Source organism: Phascolarctos cinereus, unplaced genomic scaffold (genome assembly GCF_003287225.1).
Source record: "Phascolarctos cinereus isolate Bilbo 61053 unplaced genomic scaffold, phaCin_HiC Scaffold_4;HRSCAF=312, whole genome shotgun sequence".
NCBI lineage: Eukaryota > Metazoa > Chordata > Mammalia > Diprotodontia > Phascolarctidae > Phascolarctos > Phascolarctos cinereus.
In genome coordinates, this window is record NW_027555847.1 from 91112328 (window position 1) to 91138600 (window position 26273).

At 48.7% G+C, this 26273-nt stretch overlaps 1 protein-coding gene across 3 annotated transcripts; it reads left to right on the top strand.

Annotated features, from left to right (window-relative positions):
• The first annotated feature begins 1554 nt into the window (after window positions 1-1554).
• Window positions 1555-25182, top strand: CUNH1orf35 (chromosome unknown C1orf35 homolog). 3 transcript variants are annotated; one of them, XM_020999095.2, is made up of 9 exons: window positions 1555-1817; window positions 5799-5931; window positions 11237-11387; window positions 13446-13491; window positions 15386-15468; window positions 15926-15998; window positions 17477-17550; window positions 18164-18298; window positions 20611-25182. In XM_020999095.2, the coding sequence occupies exons 2-9, from the start codon at window positions 5838-5840 to the stop codon at window positions 20789-20791; spliced, it is 837 nt and encodes a 278-aa protein (XP_020854754.1). In that variant the 5' UTR covers window positions 1555-1817; window positions 5799-5837; the 3' UTR covers window positions 20792-25182. The 3 variants fall into 3 exon arrangements, with proteins under 3 accessions (XP_020854754.1, XP_020854755.1, XP_020854756.1); XM_020999096.2 differs by having other exon boundaries at window positions 1555-1701; XM_020999097.2 differs by having other exon boundaries at window positions 1555-1689.
• The last annotated feature ends 1091 nt before the right edge of the window (window positions 25183-26273 follow it).

The window sequence follows — 26273 nt, forward strand, 5'->3', positions numbered from 1 at the left end:
CAATCTGTCCTCCTCACAGCTGCTAAAATGATCTTCCTAAAGCATAGGTGTGACTGTGTAACTCGTTAACCTCCAGTAGTTTCCTACTGCCTCTGGGATCAAATATGAATTCCTCTGTCTGACATTGTAAAGGCCTTCACGACCAGGCCCCAACCTACCTTTTCAGCCAAATCGATCTTCTTCCTCCATCTCCCATGTCCAAGTCTTTGCACTGGCTGTGCCCCATTCCTGGAATGCACTCACCTTTTAGAATCCCCTAGTATCCTTCAAGGGTTAGCTCAAGAGTCATCTTCTACCTGACGCCTTTCCCAATACCGCTAGTGCCTTCTCTTCAAAATCATCTTCATCTGTTTTGTAAAAACATACATACGAACACGTCTTCTCTGGCTAGACTCTGCTCCTTCAGCGTGTACCCCCAGTACATAACACGGTATTGCCTGAGGAACAGTGAGGAACTGAAGATGTCTTTCATGTTGTAAACCTGGGTTACTGGAAAGACAGCGGCATTCTCACTGTAAATAAGGAAGCTGAATACAAGGGTGGGTTCTGTGTTGGCTATGCTGTGTTTGCCCTGTCTGGGACACCCAGTCTGAAACATCTAAGAGGTAATGTAATCTCAAGGCTGCAGCTCAGGACAGGGTCTAGGGCCAGACCTCTGGATCTGATTGAACCCTGGGAAGCTGTCCACATCACCAAAGGGGATACAGAGGGAGAAGAGGGTCCAGGGCAGTGCACTCATAGTTACGGAGCAGGACATAGATGATAATGATGACCCTGCAAAGAAGACTGAGGAGCCGTGGGAAAGGATCAAGAAAACTCAGTTTCACAAGCACAGAAAGAGGAGAAAGAATCCAAGAGGAGATACAGAGGTCAACAGATTAAGGACGAGGACTGAGAAAAGGCCACTGGATATAGCAATGAGGGAGATCATTTGAATTGAGAGATTCAAGAGGAGTGATGAAGTCAGAAGCCAGAGTGCAAAAAGAGTTTAAAAAAATGTATAAACAGCCTTTTTCTAGGAGTTTGGCTGGGGAAAAAAAAGTTGTCACTGAATGACAACTTGAGAGTATGGGAGGGGTTTTTAAGGCTGGAGGAAAACTGGGCATGTTCTAAGGCAGCAAGGAGAGAGCTCCTAGGTAGAGAATGACTAGAGAGCCATCTCCAGCCCCTAGGGACCAGTAGGCGTTTAATAAATGTTTAATTTTCACTGAAAAAGATCTGGGAGTCGGCTAACTCTGGCTTCTAAATGTCGGTGTGTGGCGGTCAGCAAAGGCCTCGGCCTCAGTTTCCCCATCTGTAAAATGGTAAGGAGGCAGGCTGGCTTGGACTGCCCAAGAACATGGCATGTGAGCCAAGACTGTGAGGATGGATCCGTGGAGAGGCGTGAAAGCGCCCTCTATAGGCTGCGCGCCCCACGACTGGCCCCGCAGCGCCTCCCAGCGGCGACCGACGGAACCGCAGGACCTCGCAAACTCGGCCCCCTACCCCCGCAAGCGGGAAAGAGAAGAGAGGAAAGAGGAGGGAGGGGAGGGGGGAGGCGGGCCTTCCGGCCGTGGCTCCGCCCACTCCGGCTGGGGCTGTAACGGTGGCTGCGTCCTACTCCTTCGCTCGGCCCTGGCCCCCTGCTCTCGCTCCGCTGCGGTCTGACCCGCGACTAATTGTGCGGCGGCGGATGAGCCTCCCGGAAAGGTGCGGGAGTTGGTAAGGCACGCTGGGCCTGGGTCGAGGAGCCTGTGGTCCAAGAGGGGGCCGGAGCCGGCCGTGCCACGAGCCACGCGGGGGTCTCTGGTCCAGAAGAGCTGGAGGGGGAACACGAGGTGGGTGGGGGTGTCGCCGTGGCCTGAGAGGGGTTAGGGGCGGAGCCTGCGGGAGCGTGCCTGGGGGCCCTAGGGGAGGGGGGTTGGGGAAAGGGTGGGGCTTGCGGGAGCGCGCCTGGGGCCTGATAGGAGTGTAGTCTGGGGGCGGGGCTTGTGGGAGCGCGCCTGGAGCCTGAGAAGCGGGAGCCGGGCTTGCAAAAGCGCGTCTAGAGCCTGATAGGAAAGGGGTGAGGTTTGAGGGAGCGTGCCTGGAGCCTGATAGGAGAGGGAATGGGGGCGGGACTTGAGGGAGCATGCCTGGAGCCTGATAGGAGAGGGGATGGGGGCGGGACTTGAAGGAGCGCGTTTGAAGCCTGATAGGAGGGGTGGGGGCGGGGCTTGCAGGAGCACGTCTAGAGCCTGATAGGAGAGGGGTGGAGTTTGAGGTAGCGTGCCTGGAGCCTGATAGGAGAGGGGGCTGGGGGCGGGACTTGAGGGAGTGTCCCTGGAGCGTGATAGGAGAGGAGTGTGAGGGCGGGACTTAAGGGAGCGTGCCTGGGCTCTGATAGGAGATGGGTGGGGCTTGAGGGGGCGTATCTAGGACTTGATAGGAGGGGAGTCTGGGGCGGGGCTTGAGGGAGGGCTCCTAGGGCCTAATAGGAGGGGAGTGAGGGGGGCGGGATTTGCAGCAGCGTGCGAGGCCCGGCGCGGGTGGGGGGAGGGATGAAGAGAGAGAACAGAGAAGGTGGGGGGCGGTCCGAGGTGTGAAAGGAGGGGTGCTGATGTGCTACCTAGGTCCTAGACTGGTTGGGTGGGGGGTAGTTAGAGTCTGTTTAGTAAAAGATATAACGCTTTAAAGTTTGCCGACCTCCAGGTTTACATCGCCTCGTTTGTTCCTCACCGTAACGCAATCCAGTATTGTTATTATAATGTTATCCTAGCTTTACAGATGAGAAAACTGAGGCTTGGAGAGTTTAAGTGACCTCCCCAGAGTCACACAGCTGGTAAATGCTGCGGCAGGATTGGAACTGAGACCTTCCTGACCACCCCAGTACCCCTCTCTCCTCTGTGACAGGCTGCCTGCCCTAACTACTCCACAGGGTTGTGAATCTCAAATGACATGATGTATGCCATGTGCTTTGCAGGGTTTTATGGGTGTGAGTTATTGTTGAGGCTTGGAAAATGCTTTCCTCGGTCACTTCGTGAAGTAGGTAGTAAAAGGGTTTATATGATTTTTTGGTTTTGTTTTTGGAGAAAAACAACTTTGAAATTTTGAAGAGATTTGTCTAGGGTCATTTGCAGAGCTTGAATTCAAATCCAGGCCACCCTACTCCCAATCCAGCCTTCTTTCCATTACTTCACACTAGCTCATAGATTCTTTTTTTTTTTTTAAGGCATTTGGGGTTAAGTGACTTGCCCAAGGTCACAGAGCTAGTAAGTGTCAAATGTTTGGTCTGAGACTGGATTTGAATTCAGGTCCTCCTGATTTCAGGGCCGATGCTCTATCCACTGCGCCACCTAGCTGCCTCTAGCTCATAGATTCTATGTGACCTTGGACAAGTCAGTGAGGCAATGCCATACAGTAGAAAAAGCAACAGATTTTGAGTCAGAGAACTTGGGTTTCAATTCCAGCTCTTCCACGTTTGACTTGTGCAAGTCATTATCTCTCTAGACTTCAGTTTCCTCATCTCTGTAGAGATGAAGATGATTAAATTTGATGCCTAAGACCATTTCCAGCTCTAAATCTATGATCCTATAAGTGACTTCTACCTTAACCTGGGTTTCTTCATCTGTGAAATAAGTATTGGACCAGGTGATTTCTTAGGTCCCTTTCAGTTCTGATGTCTGTCTCCAATGCTATCTAGACTATGACTTAGCATTTCAGATCAGAGGAGGACCTTGGAGAACTGGTCCATTTGGGATAGTGTCTCAGTCTTTAGAGAGGGTGCTTCATGTCAGCAAAGACTTTGTTTCCTTTATTGGACAAGGAACTCTTCTGAGGCAGAGGTCTAATGTCATGGAACATTAGAATGGATCTCAGAATGTAGAATTATAGAATGTTAGAGCTGGAGGGGATTTTTGACATCATCTCACTCATCCCCCCCATTTTACAAGTGATAGTGGTCCAGAGAGGGAAAGGTAATTGGCCAAGGTGACAGTGAGTCAATGGAAGAGTCAGGACCAGAGACAGATCCACTGCTGTACAATCTCGGACTCTTTCAGTTGTCGGGCTGCTTTCCCACACCCTGGTTGTTCTTTCCTCCAACACTGGCTTGCATGTTCAGTCTTTTAGAGGTTCAGAGCTCTTCACTGATGGGAAGGCTGAACAGAAATCCAGCAGTGCCTCTAGTCATCTCTCCCTCCTCTTCCCTAACAGAAGGAGGGGAGTGGTAGAGCTAGGGAGCTGGCCATCTACAGAATGATGGGCCCTGAATTTCGTCCGTAACCTCTATGTGGGTCATTTCTCCTAGAGAAGAAAGAGTTGATGTTAGGAGAAAGATATGGAAAACTGTCTTTTTGTTTTCTCTTCGTGAGAAGATATAATGAACTGAAAGCAGTATGGTATAGTGGGAAGAATAGCAGCTTGAGAGATACTGGAGCTAGGCTTGGGTTTGCATTCTGACTGATAATTCCTAGGTGCAGAGCCTTGGACAGGTCAGTCAATCAGCAGGAGCAATTAAACACTTATTTGTGCCATGCTCTGGGGTTGCAAGTGCAAAGAATGAAACAATCCCTAATGGCAAAGAAATTGCATTCTAATGTTATCTAACCCTCTCTGAGCCTCAGTTTCTTCCTGTAAAATTAGGCTAATAATCCTCACAGTACCTAACTCATGGGGCTCTTGTTGGTAAAGCACTGTAGAAATGGGAGATGATGATGATGATGATTCTTGACTGATGAATCTGCTGCCTGGGAGGAAGGAGATGGTTTATTTGGATAAAAATATAGAGGGCGTGCTTATCAGATGTGCAGATTATATAAAACTAGGAGTTTAGAAGTTGCATGATGGGATCCAGAAATAAATATCTTGACCAGTGAGAACACTAGGCTAATTCTGATAAGATGAAATTTAGTAAGGATAATGGGTAGTGTCTTACCCTCAAGTTCAGAAATCACAAGTATAAGGTGTGGGACATATGGTTAAATGGCAGTTTGTCTGAAAAAAGATCCAGAGATTTTGGTAGACTGAAAGTTCAGCAGGAGTCCACAGGGTGACAAGGTAGCCTAAAAAAGCGAAGGTGATTTTCAGGTGCATAGAGAGAGGTGTAGCTTCCTTGAAGAAAGAAGTGATTCTTGTGCCGTACTGTGCTATGGGCAGATCGCACACATTAAGGCTGGCCCCCTTCCCAGGTCCATTCTGAGCACCACATTTACAAAGCTAAGAGAGGGCAGCCAGGATAGTAAAAGGCCTTCAGTGCGTGGCATAGGAAGGTCAGCTGAAGGAACCAGGGACATTGAGACTGAAGAAGAGCAGACCATCATATGGAAAAGACACTAGCCTCGTTCTAGAGGGCCTAGAGGCAGAACCAGGAGCGCTGGCCAGGAAGGCAGACAGGCAAATTTGAGCTTGATTTAGGGAAACGCTGACAATGAGGTATCTAATAGTAGATGGAACTATTAGGAGAGGTCTTTATGCAGAAGCTGGATAACCTCTTGTTGAGTATTTTGTATGAGGGCTTCTTTCTGGATATAGGTTAGACTAGATGACCTCTGATGTCTCTTCCAACTCTGAGATTCTGTGATCCTTCCCATCTCACAGTTAGGAAAACTGAGGTCCATAGAATACAAATGATAGACTACAGTCCCTTGGCTTCTTTGACTCCCAAGATTAAGTATCTCCTGTGTGCAGAACTCTCTTCTGGCCTGCTGGGAAGACCATAAAGAATAGATTGATTCCCTCCCCTTAGGGATTTTCAGTGGGAGAAAAGAACCAGATAGGCTTATACTGTATATACAAGGAACAGAATTGAGTCTGGGAATTTTCTGGCTCTCTCTTCCCAGGGGTACTTGGGTGACTGACTTTACAGTCTGTTCCTTAAGATGTTTGGCTCTTCACGTGGGGGTGTTCGAGGTGGACAAGACCAATTCAACTGGGAAGATGTGAAGACAGATAAACAGAGGGAGAACTACCTGGGTAAGTCAAGTGGTCAAAAACATTGAGCACTGTCAATGGGCTGAGTGTAGCAGGGACTTCAGAAGAAGCAAAGCTGACCACTGCTCCTTGGGAAACCTCCTGGTGGCGGTGGGGGCAAGGGAATGTATACAAAATGGTGTTGGATGTGAAAGAGATGAAAAACAAATGCTTTTGCAGCTTACGGTATATTTATGAATGAGTGAAAAAAGCATCAATTAAGTGCTTACAGTGTGCAAAGCTGGAGATTCGTGTAAGAAAATCAGAGCTGGGCTCTGCTCACAAGCAACTCGTATTATAGTAGGGAAAGACAACATGTGCAGATAGGTTTCAGTCTGCATGTTCCTGTGGAGATGGTAATGCATCTTCTTTAGTATTATTTCTCATACTGAAAACTCTACTGGTTTCTGACGTTGAACCATTTGACTATGCCAAAAAATTTGGTGGTGAGAATTTTGCTTGGTCCTCACTAGTAGGTCTCCTTGAGCAGACAGGGCCGGCAGCATATATAGAAGAGGTTGCCAGGTTGCATCTCCACATAGGAAGGATAGCTTCCTTGACCTACGGCTGGGGGCTGAGGGCCGGAAGGAGGTGGTCTGGGAGGTACTAGTACCAGGAGCACTCAGATTTACCAGTGGCAGGTGGGGCTGGTGGTGTTGGGGGTGTTGGAGACAGTGTACTCTTCCCAAAGGATGATGCTTGCAGGGGCTGAAGCAGGGTCAGTGGTCTGGAGGACCCTGCTGTTCCTGGGTTATTGGGACTCAGGGTCCCAGTTTCTGGCCATATGAGCCCAGAAAAGTCACTTTATTTTATGATTCGTTTGAATGAATAAAGCATTTATTAAGCTCTTACTGTATGCCAAGCAGGGGCAGCTAGGTGGCACAGTGGATAGAGCACTGGGCCTAGAGTCAGGAAGACTCATCTTCGTGAGTTCAAATCTGGCCTCACACACTTCCTAGCTGTGTGACCCTAGGCAAGTCACTTCACCCTGTTTGCCTCAGTTTCCTCATGTGTAAAATGAGCTGGAGAAGGAAATGCCAAACCCCTCCAGTATCTTTGCCAAGAAAACCCCAAATGGGGTCACCAAGATTCAAAACCAGCTGAAATGACTCAACAACAAAGGTACACAAAGCCCTGTGCTAAGAGCTGGAGATACAAGTAGAAAAGTAAGACAGTCTTGCTCTTGGGGAATTCCCATTCTAATGGGAGAGACAACATGTGGAAGGTTTCAGCTGCCAGTAAATGGAGGGGTCCCGTGATCCTTAGAGGGCAGGGGCAGAGCCAGTGGTAATGATCTTCAGTGTCCTCTCCATTGATAAATGACATCACTTTCTGATGTTGAACCCTTTGACAGTGCCAGACTTTGGTGACGAGAACTTTCTTTTCTGGGTCTGTAGCACCTGCGGGAGCAGGCTCCTCTCCACAGGGGCCGCTTTCCCAGATGATGGCTGTGGGCCCTCTTCTAAAAGTGCGGCTCCTCCCAGGGGTCTGGCACGGCCTCTGATCAGGGACTGAGGGGTGATGGAGGTCAAGGTGGAAGTGGTTTGACTTGCCTGGCCTGTGCAGCCTCCTGTTTTTCCCCCAGGGTGTTTTGCTACTTCATTTGGGATGGCTTGCCTGCTGTATACAACTGCAGGAGCCAACCAGTCCTTCTCCCTGCCTCCATTCCATCCCCTCGCCGGTCCATCCTCCACTCAGTTGCCAAAGGGATCTTCTGGAAGTACATGACTGCCTCTATCACCCCTGCTGCTCAGTGAGCTCCAGTGATTCCATTACTTCCAGGATCAAATTGAGGACCTTGTTTGGCACTTAAAGCTCCTTGTAACCTTTCCCCTTTCTACTTGGAAAAGTCACTTCATTTGTCTCCGTGCCTCAATTTCTTCATATCTTGGGGATGATCAAACTCATGTGACAGTATCACCAGATGACATGAGTTAGTGCCGTGTTCTGCAAAGCATGTCCTTTTTCAAAATCATCTTCATAAGCTCTTTAACAGCTATTCCCAAAGAGAGAGCTCACACATTTTTTTAATTCCAAGAAGGGGAGTGATGTCCAGGCTGCTGAGAAGAGGCTTCCTCAGTGCATAGCACAAAAGGAAATCTAGAAGTTCTTAAAGGGGACTTGAGATGATTTCCTAAACTCTAGTTTCAGGACCTTGGGCTTTTCTTGAAGGAGAGACCTGGGGACCATTGCCCTGCTCTCATCTCTGGAGCACCTGAACAGTTCTGTGGCCTAAGGGGGAACCTGGGCTGAGAAGAGAACTTAGCTTTAGAGAAATACCTGAAATGAGGGCCATGGGCTGGGGGGCCGGGGGGAGGGGGTCCAGCACCTGTGAAGGGGAACAGGCTTAGCTTCCCCCAGGCACTGTTCCATTGGAGACAGGTCCCTGGGCTGGAGTGACCGTGACTCTTCCAGCATGTTTTAATTACTATCTCCTCTTTGCTCGGCCTCCAGGAAGGCATCATGACTCGGGGAGAGAAATCTGGACCTGAACCTGCTCTCGGGGAGCTCCTGTCTATGTGCAGTACTAACTCTCAACGCTCCTTTTGGGGTGTAGCAGAGAGGCAGCAGGGGCCAGGTGTTGGGTGATGCCGTGAGATACTTAGCTCTGACTAATCTGATCTGGAGATGCAGCCTCTGGCACAGCGAGGTCTGGTCAGGATTTAGGGGCATCGCAACAGTGCTAGTGAAAACACCCATTGGCAGAGGAGTGGGCCCAGATTGTATCCCTTGACAGGCCTCTGAGTCAGGAAGGCTTGGATTCATGGCCTGCTTCTGACACACAGTAAGAGGCCCCAAAGCCTCAGGCCTGGGCCTTCTCTCTTCTCTCTCTGCTGTTTCCCTTGGTGATCTCATCAGCTCCCATGGATTCACTTGTCAGCTGTAGCGGATCATGCTCAGGTATACTTGTCCAGCCCTCACCTCTCTTCAGAGTTCCAGTCCCACCTTTCCAACTAGCTTTTAGACATTGCAAACTGGTTGTCCCATAGACATCCTGAACCCAACATGTCCATTACTGAACTCATTATCTTTTCCCCACAAACCTCCCCTCTTCCTGACTGTCAAGGGCACCCCCATCCAGTCACCTAGGTTGGCAGCCTGGGTCATCCTTAATTCTTCATCATCTAACTCTCCCTCACCCCCTAAATCCAATCAGTGGTCAAGTCTTGTCACTTTTACCTTTGTAACATCTCTTTAATGTGCCCCCTTCTCTGCTGACATTGCCACTACCCTAGTGCAGGCCCTCCTCATTCAATGCCCTGGACTCTTGTAATGCGCTAGCTGCTGTGGGTCTGCCTGCCTAGAGTCTCCTGCCACTCTGATCCATCCTCCTTTCAGCTGCCAGAGTGGTTTTCCAAAAACTCAGGCCTGGCCTTGTCGTATCTTCTCCCCCCAGCCTTCAGTAAGCCCCAGGGTCTTCCTGTCACCTACAACATCAAATGTAAAGTCCTCTCTTTGGTACCTTTCCAGTCCTCTTTCACTTTGCTCCCCTCCAGCTCCTCTGTGATCCAGTGCCCCTGCCCTTGAACACTGCTGTCTGTCTCCTGCCTCCAGGTGTTTGCACTGGTTGGCCCTCCTGCCCAGAAGGCTCTCCTTCCACATGTCTTCCTCCTGGCCATCCCCCCCTCAATCCCAGAGCCTTCCTCTGAGGCTCCCTGGGCTTTATCTCACACACATTTTGTTTGCTCGTGGTCTCTCCCATTAGACGCCGAGTTCCTGGAGAGCAGGAGCTGGTTTTTGTCTCTCTTTGTGTGTGCAGCACTTGGTGCAGCAGCCAGCGCTTAGCTGATATTTGATAAATCCTTGTTGACCAGCTGACTCTCTGACCGTGGACCAGTCACTAGTCACTCTGTGCTCCAGGGAGCTTCCCAAAATGAAGTTGTGGAGCAGCAGAGAATCTTCACTGGCAGCCAGTATTTCCTCACTGGCCGTTCCCTCACTGGTGAAATCACATGCTTGGTCCAAAATTGGAGGGACCTTGGGGAATTGTCTGGTTGGATCCCCCCCATTTTATGAAAGAAGAAACTGATCCTCAGTGAGGGGAAGACATTGGTGTAAGTGGCAGGGCTGTGATGCAAGCCTGGTTCTTCTGGTGAATAATAATAATTACTTACATTCCTCTAGCCTTAAATAGAGCATTTTTGTAATCCTATAAAGTAAAGTGGGTATTATTATCCTCATTTTACAGATGAAAAAACTGAAGCTGAGAAAGGTGAAGTGATTTGCTTTTGGTGACAGGACTCAAACCCCAAATTCAAACTTCCGACTCCCAAACTAGTGATTTTTCCAGGATACCACGTTGCCTCTGCTGAAGACAGTGATCCCCAGGAGCCCCAGACCGCTTACTATACTGCGCTGCTGTTGCACTTTGCTTATTCTTCCCAGGCTCTTGTTTTCACACTCCCCTCCCAATGCTTTCACTTCAGGAGCCACAGTGTACAACTTATGGGGAAGTGACCCTGGCCAGAGCCGTCCTCCCAGCTTTTCTGTGCCGGCCACAGGCAGCTTCAGGGCAAGAAATGCTGGTGCCCTCCTCAGAGACCCTGGCGACAGCTGCCGCCCTCCTCCCTGCCTGCCGCGTGTGCGCACGCTTGAGGGAGGATGGACTACAGGCATGATCACCAAGTGCCTCTTCCAGGGCTGTGGCATGTGGCCGCCTCTCGCTGAGTGCCCTGTAGCTTTGCCAGACACACAGGAGTTTAAAGCACTCTTAATAGAACAGAGATATTCTTCAGCCTTAGAGCTGGATGGGGCCTTAGAAAGCCAGTCTGGTTTTCTTTTGCAGATTAGGAAGTAGGCCAAAAGAGAGGCAGTAATTTGCCCCCAGGTTACAGACCCAACAAGGGGCAGAGCTGAATCTACAACCCAGAGACGGTCTGGCTCAAAGCCAGTGTTCTTTCGTCTGATGGCCAGTGAAGCTTCATGTCTTCTGGACATTTCCACAGATCACTTCTGCCTGTAGTCATCGTTGTTCACCTTATCACTCATTTGGCATTGATCACAACCCTTGACTTTTCAGTTAATTTCTCAGGGGTGTGTTTCTTGTCCCCCCCCCCCCCAGCTAGTCTGAGGTCTTCCAGAGCAAGGATTGGGTCTTGGGCTTCTTTGTGTTTGTCTCCCTTCATGCTGTTGCCCTTTTTTTTGGGGGGGGGTGGCTGAATGAAATAGAAGAGGTCTTGTGGGAGAAAAAGGGTCAGTCACTGAGGGAGGGGGAAATGGAGCAGGAGTTGGTGAGAGCTGTTCTCTTCCATAGTGGGGGAGCTGGCAGTTTCCCCGTGAACTCAAAATAGGGCTGCTCTCTTCCCAGGGAACTCCCTGATGGCTCCTGTGGGCAGGTGGCAGAAGGGCCGTGACCTCACCTGGTATGCCAAAGGCAAGAAAGGCGACGTGGCCCTGAGCCGAGAAGAGGAACTAGCTGCTGTGCGCCAGGCTGAGCAAGAGGCCCTCCTGGCTGCTTTGTGAGTTCTGGGCCCCAGAGATTGGTGGGTGTTGTGCATCCGGGGGATGTGCGTTGGTGTGTGTAGAGTGGTAGCTACTCGCAAACTAGTCTGAAGAGGAGTTTTTCCTACCCTGAACCCAACCAGGGAGAGAAAAGAGAGAGCTCACTATAGCAGAAAGATCTTTGCCTTGGAAATCAGGAGACTTGAATTCTGCATTTGGAAGTGCCTTCTCGCTGCCATTTCTGACACTTATGTTGTAAGGTCCCTTTCAGTTCTGACATTATTCATGTCGCATCCCTTCTAGTTCCGTCGTTCTGTGGCTCTGTCAGCATTAGCAAGCGTGTTTAATCCAGAGTTGGGCTATTTTCAAGTTGTGTTGGGGGAAAGAGGAGGGTCAAAGAAAGAGCAGCATCACGGGTGGAGAGAATGGAAAGATGATAACAAGCCACAGAAGGCAAGAGCCTCTCCATTTTTATTTTATTGATTTTTTTCTCTGCCAAGTGCTTGGATACCTCTTGGGCTGGAAAGGACAGAACAGTAGGAATTTGATTCTTGATATAAATAAGGAGCCGGTACAAAAGGCCTTAGCTGTCCTTGATAAATTCAGGTTACCTGGTCCAGGTGAGGTATATCCTGAGGTGTTGAAAGAATTGGTAGATGGGGTTGCTGTGCCACCACCAGTGATGTGTGAAAGAGTGTAGGGAGCAGAATAGGCACCGGAGGACTAGAGCAGGGCAGGTGTTGTGCTCCTCCAGAAAGTGAAGAGGCTAGTGTGCAGAGCATAAGCCACTGAGCTTAACTTTGGTTCCTGGGCAGACCCTAGAACTTATCTTTAAAGAGATGGTTAGTGACCATATAGAAGAGAAAACCACAGTATCATCAAAAACAGATTATGCCAGAGTAACCTTATTTTCTTTTTAAACTGGTTAGGGGAGTGGTCTAGGTAGCAAGTCACTTACATATCATTTACTTATTACTAAAGCACTTGATAGAGGATTTCATACTATGATTGTGAGGAAAATGGGGTCTGGGCTAGACAGTAATAAAATTAGATAGGTTCCGAGTTAGTTGAGTGCCTAGAGACAGCCCTTAATGGCTTTATGGGACTGTGGCAGGAGCTTTGCAGTGGAGGGCCCTAGGCAGTCGGGTTGGGCCTCATTCTGTTTCACATTTGTGCCTGCGACTCGCATAAAGACACGGAGGGCATGCGTGCCAGGCTTGCAGATGGCACAAAACCGAGAAGGTTCCTCTGAATGACACCTAGGATCCAAAAAGACCTCAACAGGCTAGCGCAGTGGACTGAATTGAATAAGACGAAATTCGGTTAGCATAAATATTTCATCTTATAGCTGAGAAGTCATTTTTTTGATCTGAAGTACAGGATGAGGGAGACATGGTTAGAAGCTTATCTGAAAAAGCTTTGGGGGCTCATTGGACTTCAAGCTCCATTATTATGTCAGTAGTGTGATATGACAGCCCAGAACACTAGTGTGACGATCCTGGACTCTGTTAAGAGAGGCAGAGCTCCTGGGAATAGGAAGGTGGTAGGCCCGCTGGCCTCTGCACTGGCCAGACTGTCACTGGATGTTGGGCACCACAACTTAGGATGGACATTAAAAAGCTAGAAAGTGTCCAGAAGAGGGCACCTGGGATTGTGAAGTGTCTAGACTCCCTGCCATGTGAGGAGAACTGGAAGGAAGGCATGAGTAGCCTGGAAAAGAGAACAGCTGGAAGGAAGGTGGCCGATGTCTTCAAGTCTTTTGAAGGCCTGCCATATGGAAGAGAGATTAGACTTGTTTGGGGCCTCCTAGTTCTGCCTTCTTGGGCCAGTATGTGCAAGCTGAAAGAAAAGGCAGATTTAGGCTTGATGTCAGGAGAGACTTGCTAAGAATGAGAGCTCCCCAGAAGAAGCCTGAGCTGCCGGGGGGGGGGGGGTGGCTATGCCCGCATAGAGAGGCTGAAGGACCACTTACTGAGTATGTAGTCCAGGGGCTGGATTAGATGGCTGCCAAAGTCCTTGCAACACTCGAATTCCACGATTCTTTTTCTTGATTTTCTCACCCTCATTCCTTCCAGAGGCTACAAGAGTGTGAGGAAGCAGCCCACAGGACTGAGCAAAGAGGTAATCTTGGGGGGGGGGAGAAGAGGGGGTCCTCTCAGGGGAGAATGCCTCCATGTAGTTCTGGGTTGGGGGCACTTTGGGGGCAGGGCCTTTGCCCATCTACCCATCCCCATGGTTTGGGGAAAGGAAGATTTATAAACAGTGAGTGTCCACAGCAAATGGGTGGTCTCACTTTGGGGTAGACCTTAATCTGGTACAAAGTAGGAGACCTTTTTCGGTCTGTAAGCATATAAATCTGCTAACTTACATCAGAGAGGTGGAGTGGGTATATTGAAGCAGAGTGAGATCTGGCCAAGTAAGCCAGGAATTGTGGTTCCCTCGATGAGGCAAATGTTGGGGCTGGAGAAGATGAGAATGACCTTATCTGTTTGCCTGGTCTGAGCAGACTGCTTAGCTCTGGGTTAGAGAAGAACAGTAAGCAGGGAATGGAGGTGGGTAGGGAGGAGGGTGGGAGGAATGGGAATAGGGGTGGATAAAACATAAGGGAAGAAAAAAGCATTTTTAAAGAAGGTAAGAGAAGATGAAGTGGAGCAAGGAGGGCCTTGGGTTAGGTTAAGGGACTGGTTCTGGTTCCCAAGAAAAGGTCCCCAGTCGGAAATGAAAAGGGATCCTCTTGGGTCAATTCCAGACTAAATGAGCTTTTTGAAATCAGGCCCTGAATTTTGATAAGCTTTGCCTTCTCTTCACAGCACCTAGCTCTCACAACTAGCCCTTTACCCTCTCCTTGCCTTAGATGTATAGCGGAAAACACAGAATTTAGAATCAGATGATTTTGTTTCAGCTCCAGCTCTGTTCTTTACTGTCTGTATGACCCTGGGCAAGTCATTTATCTTCACTGGGCTTCAGTTTGCACGTCTGTCAAATGAGGCAGTTGGGCTGCTTCTCTCTAAGGTCCCTTTTCCCCTAAATCTATGTTCTTGTGAGTTGAGAAGGGAGAAATTGCTTTGTTCTGGGAATAAGATTGGGGATCAGGATGCCTAAAGCTTCCTGGATCCCATTTCTTTTCCCGTTACCAGCTGAACCATCTTAGGTTTACATCCCTATTAATACTGTCCTATAAGGCTTCATCAATGTATGGAGTCATTACTAATTCTCAAGAGAAGGTGGCCAGTCAGCAATGACCTCACAAGTCACTGACCTCACAAAGGCCGAGTGACTTAGAATGCAAACTGTGGCAGCTCCTAATGCTAGAGCATCTGGGCCTCACTGTTTACGGCCTAGCCTGGCTAACTTGAGAGGGACTGACCATCTTACTGGATTGATGAGAAGGTGGTTAATCTTCCAGCTTTGGCAGCTCGCAAAGACCGTCTCCTGAGGCACTGGACATTGGCAGTCTGCATCAGTGGAGGGAAAACCCACACTGATGCAGACCTTTCCTTTACTAAATATCATCATTATCATCATCGTTATTCTTTTTCCCTGAAGCTCATGGTCCCGTGGCCTGCTCTCAGACAGCAGTCTCAGTCTTTCATGCCTAAATGCCTTGTTACTCAAATGAGATCATCTCTGTACAGCACTGTGCAAACCTTAAATTGCTAAATAAATGCTAGTTATTATTCTGGCCCACCTGGGTGCTCTGAAACCAAGCTTATTGGTTGGTTTACAATGCCAAGCTCACTCTTAGCCAATCCAGAAGCCTAACCCTGGGCAGGCTTTTTGAAAACTAGCCCATGTCACTATGGGATCATTAAGAAATCTGTCTTTTCTTGTTCATCTCCCCTCTATTTTGGCAGTTAACGTCCTTAGAAGTCAGTGCATCTGAAACCTAGCCTCCTCAGGCCTGTTGTGTAGAATTAATATCCTTGCAGCATTAAAAGTGGTGAGCTAATGTCTGCTACAGCTAATTGTCTTCCCCTTGCTCAGAGTGAAGCCAATGTCTCTGCTTGCCTTCCAGGACTTTGTGGAAATCTGCAAGCGGGAAGGGACTGATCGTGAGGAGAAGGATGTGGACCAGCTGTCAGGCCTGGGGAGCTCCAGGTACTGGGGTAGGGTGAGGGCTTGGAATTATTGCTTGTTAATGGTCTGGTGGTGTGATGTGTGACCTGTCCATGGCAGGCAGTATGGTGTGATGGAGATGGCCCTGGTCTTAGAGTTCTCGGTTCAGCTCCAGCACTCCTGAACTGTGTAAAGCCTGAGCTGGGCTTGACTGGGCTTGACACCAGAGGCTCAGCATGGGAGTGCAGTGGGCGGCATGCTAGGCTTGCAATGAGAGGCCTGTGTTCAGATCTCTTGGCTCTGAAATTAACTAGCTGGGTGACAGTGGGGGAAAGACTGTTCTCTCTGGGCCTCCATTTCCTCATCTGTAAAGTAATCCTGAAGGCCTCTTCTGGTTCTGCCTCTTGTGCTAAACCTCAAAGCCCTATCAAAATAGGAGCTGCTGTGACAATGACTAGAAGTCGATGGCATGTGGCATGTGTGTGTTTGTATTCCTCAGTGGTTCTGCCGGCCGGGTGATGCTCTCCAAAGAAGACAGAGAAGCCGCCAAGCTGGGGCTGTCTGTGTTTACGGTAAAGCTTCCTTCCTTCCCTCCCTCTCTCCGTGGCCTCTGAATGCCACACCCTCTCCCCCTCCTGTTGTAACACAAAGCAGAGACCGAAGAAGTTAGAACTGACTAGGCCATGCTCTTCCCTTCTTCCATCTTTCTCTCCCAGAAGGAGGTGCTGGATAATTATGATAAGAGGTACAAAGACAGGACCCAGAACCCAGATCCTTTGCTGCTGCAGGAGCCACAGCTCTCGGGAACAGGGCAGGGGCAGCAGGCTTGGAATCCGGAGACCCAGCTCACCTGGAATCCTAGCTCTGCGCCTTTGGGCTCTATTCCCTGAGGTGCTCGCTACATTCACTTAGATGTGCTCCCTCTTGTGGAAGTGGTAGACAGAGCACCCATTATGCACTTTGGTGTTTTATAATACCCGCTCCCCAGGGCTATTGTGAGGCTGTCATTAGAAAATGCTTTAATGCACTTGACAAATTGGGAAGTGATAAAGGTCAGCCATTAGTCCTAGTAGTAGCAGCAGGAGAATGATTGTGCTGGCAGTAGGATGGGGGTCAGCAGGATATCAGTTGTGTGTGTGTGTGGGGGGTGTTGTTTTGGTTTGGTTTTTGGCAGTTTAGTGTATTGGAGTCAAAAGAACCTAGTTTGAATTCCTGCTTCATCTCTAGATACCTTTGTGGTTTCACACGAGTCATTTTTCCTGTCTGTGCCTGTTTCCTGTTCTGTACAGTGAGGGTATTGGACCAGCTAATTTCTGTCCCTTTCAGTTGTATGCTTCTTGACTCTTGGGGCTGTTGGTAGGCTATTGCTACCATTCTGTTACAGTTTGGGGTTTTCAAAGCTTTTCTCACAATTCTATGAGGGAGACACAGGTGATTTTCTCTCTCTCTCCCTCCTTCCCTCTCTCTCTCTTTCTCCCTCTCATTCTCTCTCTGCCTCTCTTTCTCCCCCTGCCTCCCTCCCTCCTTTCCTCTTTATCTCCTCTTTCTTTTCTCTCTCCCTCTCCCTCTCCCCTTCCCTCTCGCCCCTCTTGCCCTCACTTCTCTCCCCTCACTTTTGACTCTAAGATCATAGTTCTTTCTGCCACACCATCTGTTTTAATTGTGACTGAGAAATGTCCTCAGGGTGTTGCTGAGGGTCCTCTTGAGCCAGGTCCCTGGCCAGCTAGCCTCCATCTGGGGAGGTCGTCTTTGTTGGTCTTGGCTCGCTCTTCTTGTTCTTTCCTTTTTCTTCTTTCAATCACTTCTCACACATGGCCAGTTGATGTCAGACTGAGGTCAGTCACCCTTGTACCAACATGGTGTTTTGGCTTAAGAGAGGTTTTGTGGCACTAACTTTGGAGTCAGGACCTGGGTTTGAATTCTGGCTCTGCCCCTTACAGCCTGTGTGACTGTGGGTAAGTCACTTATGTGTTCTAGGCCTCAGTTTCCTCATCTGTGATGGCCTCTAAAACCCTTTCCTGCTCTAAATCTGTGACCCTCTGATCCTTAGCATCACAAGGTGGAGAGCAGTGCCACAGCGATGCCATCAGCCCCTCCCATGGGCAAGCGGAAAACAGACACGAGGTAAGGAAGGGGTCACAGAAGCCAGGCATGGGGAAGGTGTGTGGCACCAGGCCAGGTAGAGGGGTGGCAATGGCTGCTGGGACTAGGGGGACTCAGCTAGGTGCTCAAGGAGGAAGCAGTCAGGAAGCTAATGTTGTAGATCTGTGGTCCCGGGCAAGTTTCCTTTCCTCTTTTGCCTGAGTTTCCTTATTTGTAAAACAGGGATAGTAATCTTTGCCCTGTCTTCCAGTTTCGTACCCCTTAGCTTGCTGTAGGAATGGGAGGAGTTTGATCCATTACACTCCCAGGGAAATTTGTGTTGTCAAAGAGGCCAATCATAACCACTTCCTCTTTGGCCTGGGGTGGATGACTGGGAGAAATTGGCATGGTTCCTTCAGCCGTATCCTGACAGTCCACCATTTGGGTTTCCATTTTTTAATGTTAACAAGCAGATTAGTTATAGGGACAGTTCTCCTACAGCTCTTCCATATATATCATAGAATGAGCTGAAAGGGGCCTTAGGTCATCAGTCCAACCTCGTCATGCTACAGATGAGAAGCCTGAGGGCAAGAGAGCTTAGGTGTTGTGTAGGGACTGTCACACGGTCTATTCATCCTCTTCATTTCCCCAACAGGCCTGAGAGCCACAAGAAAGTCAAAAAAGAGAAGAAGAAGAAGAAGAAGAAGAAGAAACACAAGAAAGAGAAGAAGAAAGAGAAACATTCTAAGAGGCGCTTCGCATTATCGTCCCCCTCCGCTTCCCCAGACAGGTATGATGCTTCTAGCATCGCTGAGTGTTGCTGGGGGGGGATGAGAAAAGCCATCTAGGAGCTCCCAGTTTATTTGGGGTGATAAGTCACAGGTAGAGGGCACTACAATCCCTCGACTGCCCAAGGAGAGTTGGAAGGAGCCTTCGAGATGTGATTTACTGATGACCAGAAATGAGCAGGTGGTAGCAGAGCTGGCGCTGTAATTCACATCGCCCACTGCCCAGTTCTTTCTTCATTCCTCAGCAATTAAAATAATGTGGTTCAGAAAAGCAGGAGGCCAATGTGAAGTGGGGGAGCAGGAGATGGGGCCTTAATGGACAAAGGTTGTTTGCAGAGGCCAAAGGAAGAGGGAATGCCTTCCCAGTGGGGGAGAGCTTGAAGAGTACCAAAGCCCCTTGTCACCTCTGTTGCAGGAGCATGTGTTTATGATAGGGCCTTAGCACGGTCAGTTGGTCAGTCATCAAGCATTTGTTACATGCTTACTATGTGCCAGACACTGTGCTAAGTGCTGAGGAGACAGAGACAAAAACCTCAAGGAGCTTACATTCTAATGAACGAAACAACAGGCAAATGACTGTAGGAACAAGAGATACAAAATAGATTGTAGGTAGTCTCAGAGGGAAGGCATTCTCAGCAAGGGGGGTACAAGAGAGACTTCTTTCAGAAGGAGGGATTTTATTTTATTTTATTTTGTTTTTTTTTAAATTTATTTTAGTAATTTATTTTGATTTATCAGCAATCACTTCCATATGCTTTTGAGTTTAAAATTTTTCTCCCCCTTCCTCCCTGCCACCCTCCCCAAGATGGCGCACAATCTGATATAGGCTTTACATTTAAATTCCTATTAAACATATTTTCACATTAGTGATGTTATAAGTCAAAATTAAAACCAATATGAGGAACCATCAGAAAGAGGAAACAAAACTCAACAGAAGAGAAAAAAAAAAGATAGTGATTCAACTTCCATAGTTCTTTCTTTGGATGTGGATAGCACTTTCCATCACTAGGCCTCTGGGGGATGTCTTAGATCCTTGTATTGCTGAGAAGGGTTAAGTTTATCAATATTAGTCATCGCACAATGTGGCTGTTACTGTGTACAACGTTCTCTTGGTTCTGCTCACTTCACTCAGCATCAGACCATACAAGCCTTTCCAGGTTTTTCTGAAGTCTGCTTGCTCATCATTTCTTATAGTATAATAGTATTCCATTACATTCATATACCACAACTTGCTCAGGCATTCCCCAGTTGATGGGCATCCTCTCAATTTCCAATTCTTTGCCACCACAGAAAGAGCTGCTATGAATATTTTTGTACATGTGGGTCCTTTTCCCATTTGTATGATCTCATTGGGATATAGCCCTAGAAGTGCTATTGCTGGGTCAGAGGGTATGCACATTTTTATAGTCCCTTGGGCAGAGTTCCAAATTGTTCTCCAAAATTGTTAGATCATTTCACAACTCCACCAGTAATGCATTAGTGTCCCAATTTTCCCACATCCTCTCCAGCATTTATCATTTTCCTGTTTTGTCATGTTGGCCAATCTGATAGGTGTGATGTGGTACCTCAGAGTTGTTTTGATTTGCATTTCTCTAATCAATAGTGATTTAGAGCATTTTTTTCATATGACTATAGATGGCTTTAATTTCAGAAGGAGGTATTTTAGTTGAGATTTGCAGGAAGTCAGGAGACAGAGTTAAGCAGGGAGAGCTTTCCAGGCCCAGGGGCAGCCATTCTAAGTACATGGAATCAGGAGAGAGAGAGGACCTTGTTTGAGGAACAGCCTTCAGAAGGCCAGTGTCACAGACTGGGAAGGAAAGCCTAGGATGGGGCCAGGTGACAGAGGGCTTCCAAAACCGAACAGAAGATCTCTGCTGGTCTCTGTTGGTCTCAGTTGAATAGGGAGGTGACATGGCCAGATGTGGCCAAATACTTGGATGGCTGGGTGCTGGATGGGCTGGATGGGGAGAGACTCGAGAGGCAGGCCCCCAGAGGAGAGATGTCGCACTCTGCTTTCATTGTCGGAACTTCACTGCATATCTAGCACTTAGGAGTTTGCAAAAAGCTTTCTCCTCACAGTTACCTGGTGAAATGGTAGCATGAAGATTGTTACTTATTTTACAGACAAGGTCACTGAGACCCAGAGAGGAAAATGATCTGGCCAAAGTCACGCAGCGAGACATTGTCCAGGGAGTATAACTACAACTTACTAAGTGTTTATGGAAGCCGATGAGACTCTAGTCTCCAGGTTCCCTGTTCTCTTTCTACAGTGACCCTGAATTGTATTCTTATCCTCTGTGTTTGTCTCCCATAGGCACAGAGCCCCCCAATACCGTGCCTCACCTTCCCCTTCCTCCCGGTCCCACCCACCCGGGAGCAGGCACGATGCGGACTCTTTGGACAGTGGTCGCTCCTCCCCCAGCCACAAGAGAAGAAACCGGAGCCCTGAGGTTCAGCCCCAGCACAAGAGGCAGCGGCATGACTCAGATGACTGAACCTCGGCCTGGAAAGCAGATGGTATACCCAGGGACCCCTCCCTCCCCCCAGTCCTAGAGTCCTGTGAGCTCATTCCTCTGGGCTGAAAGGCCATAGCCCTCACACCTGCTTCCGGAGGAGCCCGAGCTCTCCAATGCTGCTGGAGTGATGGGCTTCCTTGTCCACTGAGGGGCAGGGCAGAGACACTGGGTCCTTCCCTCAGTGGGGCTGTTTGAAGGGATGCTACCTCCTACCCTGCCCCTGCCCCCGACCCTCCTCCCAGTAAAGCTTCTTTCTGCCTGCTTCCTTGCTTCTCAGGGAGTTTTACGCCCAGGTGGAGTGAAGAGCAGACGTCTGGGCCTGGGCTCCTTTGTCCCAGATCTATCCCCCTCAGATGACTTCAGCTGAGTTCACAGGAAGGAAAGCAGCACATTCCTTACTTAGCAAAAAAAAGACTTGGGGGCAGGAAACCTGGGTTCTGATCCTGACTTTGCCTCCCCAAGTCGTTTGAGCATGGATGTCACCTGGCTTCCTAAGATTTCGCTTCTCCTTCTATAATGATTCTTTTTACTCCCTACCTCACAGGGTTGTGGGAGTGAAGAAAGTGCCTTATCAGTTTTTAAGGGCTGTAGCTGTCTGACCTGGGACAAGGCAGGTCCCCTCTGTAGCCTCTCTTTTCTTACTTATGCAGATGAGGATGTCTTGGGACTCGATGGTACACAGTACCCTCGGGCTGTGATTTTACTAACATTTCCTGTTTTAAGGTCTTCCAGCTTGGACATCTGTGATTCCTGAAATACTGAAGAGGGAGGACTGTTTTAACCATCACTAGACCTGAGAAATCCAAATGAACATTGTGCTCTGTGTGACTGCCTCTTTCAAGAAGGCAGTCATTACTCAGGCCTCATTTAGGATGCCTCGGAGCCTGGCCTTCAGCACTTGCTTTTAGCATGTTAATAATGGCTTCCATTGCTACAACACTTTCCACACAGCAGCTCTGGGGGTATCATCCCCATTTTACAGATGAGGGAACATTCAGAGGAGTAACTTGCCCAGGTCACACAGTAACTGCAACAGCGCAGATTCAAATCCAAGTCTCAAGACCTAGAACATGGCCTCTTCTCGGTGACCTCAGTCTGCATTTGGTTCTGGTTCTCACTGGCAGCAGGCCTTCATCCTTCAAGGGTGGATTTGGATACCAAATGCAGGGGAGGGGGTGTGCTGCCTGTGCTCACAAGCTCTGGTGGGTTAGGAGGAGCTGCCTCAGTCTCCCCCAGGAGCCTGTCTTGCTTAGGATTGTTCCTCAGTGTCTGGAAGATCAAGCCAGATGAGGAGCAGCAGCATCACTGGGGCAGGTTGACATAGGAACAGGGTCATGAGTGGGTGACACTTAAGATTGAGGTAGGTTCTAGAGCACTACAGGACTGTAGAACCCACAGACTCCCAGGTTGAGGTGGGTCTTTTGTTGGATTTCAAAGGACCTTTGGCATCAGGAACAGTGGTGTAAAAGGAGCCTCTAGGAGACTCTAAGGGGGTCACTCAGTGCCCTTAAAAGTAGGTCAAGTGGTACACCTCAATGAGATTGTCGGATTTCGAGCAGGAAAGGACCTTGAGAGAGCCTCTAGTCCAAGGGTTCTTAACCTTTTTTGGCTCATAGATCCCTCTGGCAGTCTGGTGAAGAATAATGTTTAACTTCCAATTATAATTACTAGTGACTCCTCAGAATAATGGCTTTTTAAAAAAAAAATCGTCATTGAAGGAAATGTTCAGTTTCAGGTAGAAGTTAATAAATATGAATTTTTTTTCTCCCCCAAATTCACAGACTCCCCCCGAATCTCTGTATGGGCTCCAGGTTAAGAAGTCTTGTTCTGGTCTAGTCCTGTCCTTTTAGAGAGGCCTGAACAGGGAAAGTAATAGCCCCCTGAGCTGCCCCCTGAGCCCTTGTGGCCTGTGCAGGCACTGAGAACTACGAGGAAGGGTGAGAGAAGAGGAGGAGGAGGATTTGAGGTGTGGGGACCCTTGTGGAAGGAGTAGGAAGAACCTGAATGAAGTCTCTGGAGGGACACCAGCCAGGATGATCATGGGATGGAGGGCTGGAAGGGTCCTGAGAAAGCTTCTGTTCCACCTTTTTATTTTGCAGAGCAGGAAACTGAAGCCCAGAGAGGTTTCCTTGTTCAAGGTCACAGAGCCAGGGTTGGAATCCAAAACTTGTGACTCCCAAATCTTGCCTTGATTCTGTCTCCCCCAGTGCTCTCCATGAGTTGGCTCATTAGCTCAGAGGAAAGAAGGGGGCCTTAGGTATTACTGGTAACTACATCATTTTGCAGAGAAGGAAACTGAGGCAGAGGGGAGAGGACTTGCTCAGGATCACATAAGTAGTACATATCCTCTCCCCTGCCACCACTACTACTACAAGATCAGCTTGTCCCCACATAACACTGCTTATTATGTTGATCCACTTTTGTAAACCTTGTCCTTCACACCACTGCCGGGAAGTAGGCAGGGCAAGGACCATCTCCCCTGCTCTGTAGGTAAGGAGGTGAGCTTGGAGAGAAGGGATGAGCATCCAGGAGCCCTGTGTACCTCCCCACTCGGGGGTGGGGGGTGGGTCTTTCCTCTGTCCTAAGCATCGTCTCCTCCCCCAGCCTGAGAACCCAGGGCCCTGTGTGTAGTAGGTGCTACCAGCTGGCTAATGAGGGACTGTTCTGCTGCAGCTTTTATTAAATATGTTATCAGTGATGATCTGATTGCTGGCACATGACTTCCACATCTATGTATCAGCCTAGATTTTTCCTGAATCATCACCAGCTGTCTGCTAGATGTTACTGCCTTGTGACCCTGGCAAGGACCTCAGAGCCTTCATCTGTAAAATGAGGAATCCACTAGGTGGCCCCTAAGGCCCCTTCCAGCTCTACTTGATCTATCCAGGTGTCCTGCTGGCCTCCCAGACTTCATGTGTCCAAAACAATTCATCACCCTTTATCTTGCCCTTGCTCCAGACTTCTGTCGAGGACAGTGCCAGGTTGTACCTGGAAGAGTCCTTGGCTCTTCGTGCCCTCTGCTCTCAGCCAGTCTCTTGCCAGCTTGGGTTGATTCTACCTCCACAGTCTTTCTGACATCCCTTCCCTTCTCTCTCCTGGCCACTACCCTTGGTTCAGGCCCTTGTCACATCTTGCCTGGACTACTGGAATAAGGTACTGTGTGGCCTCCATGCTCCATCTCTCCCCTGTCCAGTCTGTCTGCCACATAGAGGCCTCCTGAGGACAGGTATGTCTACAGTCTTTTGCCCAGAAACCATCAGTGGCTTCCTCTTACCTGTCAAATAATATCCAACGTGAACTTCATGGCCCCGGCACGTGAGGTCCTTCACAATTGGCCGTTTGTTCTCAGAACATTAATGGAGGCTTTTCTCCCCATGCCTTTCGTAGTTTGCTTTGTTCTTTCTGCCTCTGCTCACCACCTCTGTCAAGGCTCGGTTCAGCTGTCATGGGCCTCATCTCTCCTCAGCTCCCTTCTCAGGTACCAGCTGCCTTTTGGACGTCTCCAACTTAGCATATCTAAAACTATTCATCTTTACTCCAAAACCCACCTTCCAGACTTCCCTATTCCTGTGGAGGGCACGACCATCCAGTTACCTAGACTTGCCACCACCGCACTTGCTCTCATCCCACAGTCAGTCTTTTGCCAAATGTATCTTCACATCTCTCCAATATGTCCCCTTCTCAACTCTGATGCTGCCATCACCCTGGTGCAGGCCCTTGTGTCTGATGTATTATAGTAGCTGCTGGTGGGTTTGCCCGCCCTGTCTCCTCCCCTCTGTTCTCCACTCTGCTGTCAAATTGTTTTTTTTGTTTTTTGCGAGGAGGCAATTGGGATTAAGTGACTTACCCAGAGTCATGTAGCTAGTATCTCAGGTTGGATTTGAACCCTGGTCCTCCTGACTCTAGGGCCAGTGCTATATCCACTGTACCACGTAGCTGCCCCCAAATTGATCTTTCTCAAGCACAGGTTAAACCACGTCCTTCTGCCCAATAAACTAACACATTTGGGCTCTAAAGCCCTTCACAACTTTGTCCTTTCCTGTCTGTCCAGCCTTCTGATGCTTATTACCATGCACTGTAAGATCCAGCGATTCTGGATTTCTTGCTATTCTTTAAACACAAAACTCTTGTTAGGTCCAATCCCATCTTCTGTAGGAGGCCCTTCCCAGTCTCCCCTTACTACTAGTGCCTTCAGTCTACACCGGACCTTCCATTTACATGTTTGTTGTCATTTGCATGTTATTTCTCCTGTTAGAATGTGAGCTCCTTGAGGGCAGGGATTATGCTTTGCCTTTCCTTGTATTCCTTCTGCTTAGCACACTGTCTAGCACATAGTAAGTGCTTAATAAATATTTGTTGATTGCTTAAAATTTGTTCTTCATTAAATTTTCCCAGAGTCCCCGATCTTACCCTTGCTTCAATCACTCTGCTTTTGATTATGGTATTCTTAGTACAGTGTTGTATTCCCTTAGTATTAGGTGTGTACCTTGAAAGCAGGGACTGCTTTGTGATTTACTGTGTAGTTCCCAGTTTCTAGCACCAGCCTTCACACCTGCGTGTTGGACATCTGACCTGGGATGGGGGCCTGCAGTTCCCTTCCTCCCCAGGAGAGGGCGCTAGTTGGCCAGGCCGGGTGTGTCTGGAGCCTGTCAGCATGGAGGGTAGAGTTCATATATTGCTTTATGCTTGTTAGCTGTGAACCTTGTCGGCAAAATGGGGGTGACAACAATAAGAACTACCTCCCAGGGCTGTGAGGTGACATTTAAAGTACTCTGCAAACATACAGAAAGATGTGCATGCACATTACATAAGAATGTTCCATGCTCACACACAGATATGCCTATCAAATGATCACTACACACTTGGCATTTCCATAGTTCTTTAGGGTTCATAAAGCCATGAGGAGGAGGGTGGGCAAAATCCACGAAGTCGGTTTTGAAGCTAGGACATGAACACAAGTCTGGTGACCACACTGCACTGCATCACATACGTGTACATCCTTCCAAAAGGAGTCAGGTTTCAGTTGAGCAGGGAACTGAGCCACAGAATCCAGGTTGTCCAGTTTGGTTAGAATATAGACAGGGAGATACCTGAAAGGAAAGTTGGAGGGGTGGAGGCCAGGTTCTTTCTAGGACCTAGGAACTTGAGTGAAGATTCTTGATGTCTAAGGCACTTGGCCTCATCTATAGCACTGGGGCCAATCCAGGGCTCCTGGACAGGAAGCTTCTTTGGCCGCTGGTTTTTGGGCTTATTGGGCCTGGTGTGGAGAGGACTCAGCAGTACAAGTCCCAAGACCTGGGTTTTAGTTCTGGTCTACCATTTACTTCCTGTGTGACTTTGGGCATGAGAATTCATCTCCAACATGAAGTAATGGTCTCCCAAGTTCCAGCCCTAAATCCCTCTATTGTTTATGGAAATAGGATGGAGGCATGATTGATCACCAGAACAGGCTGCTCTTAGA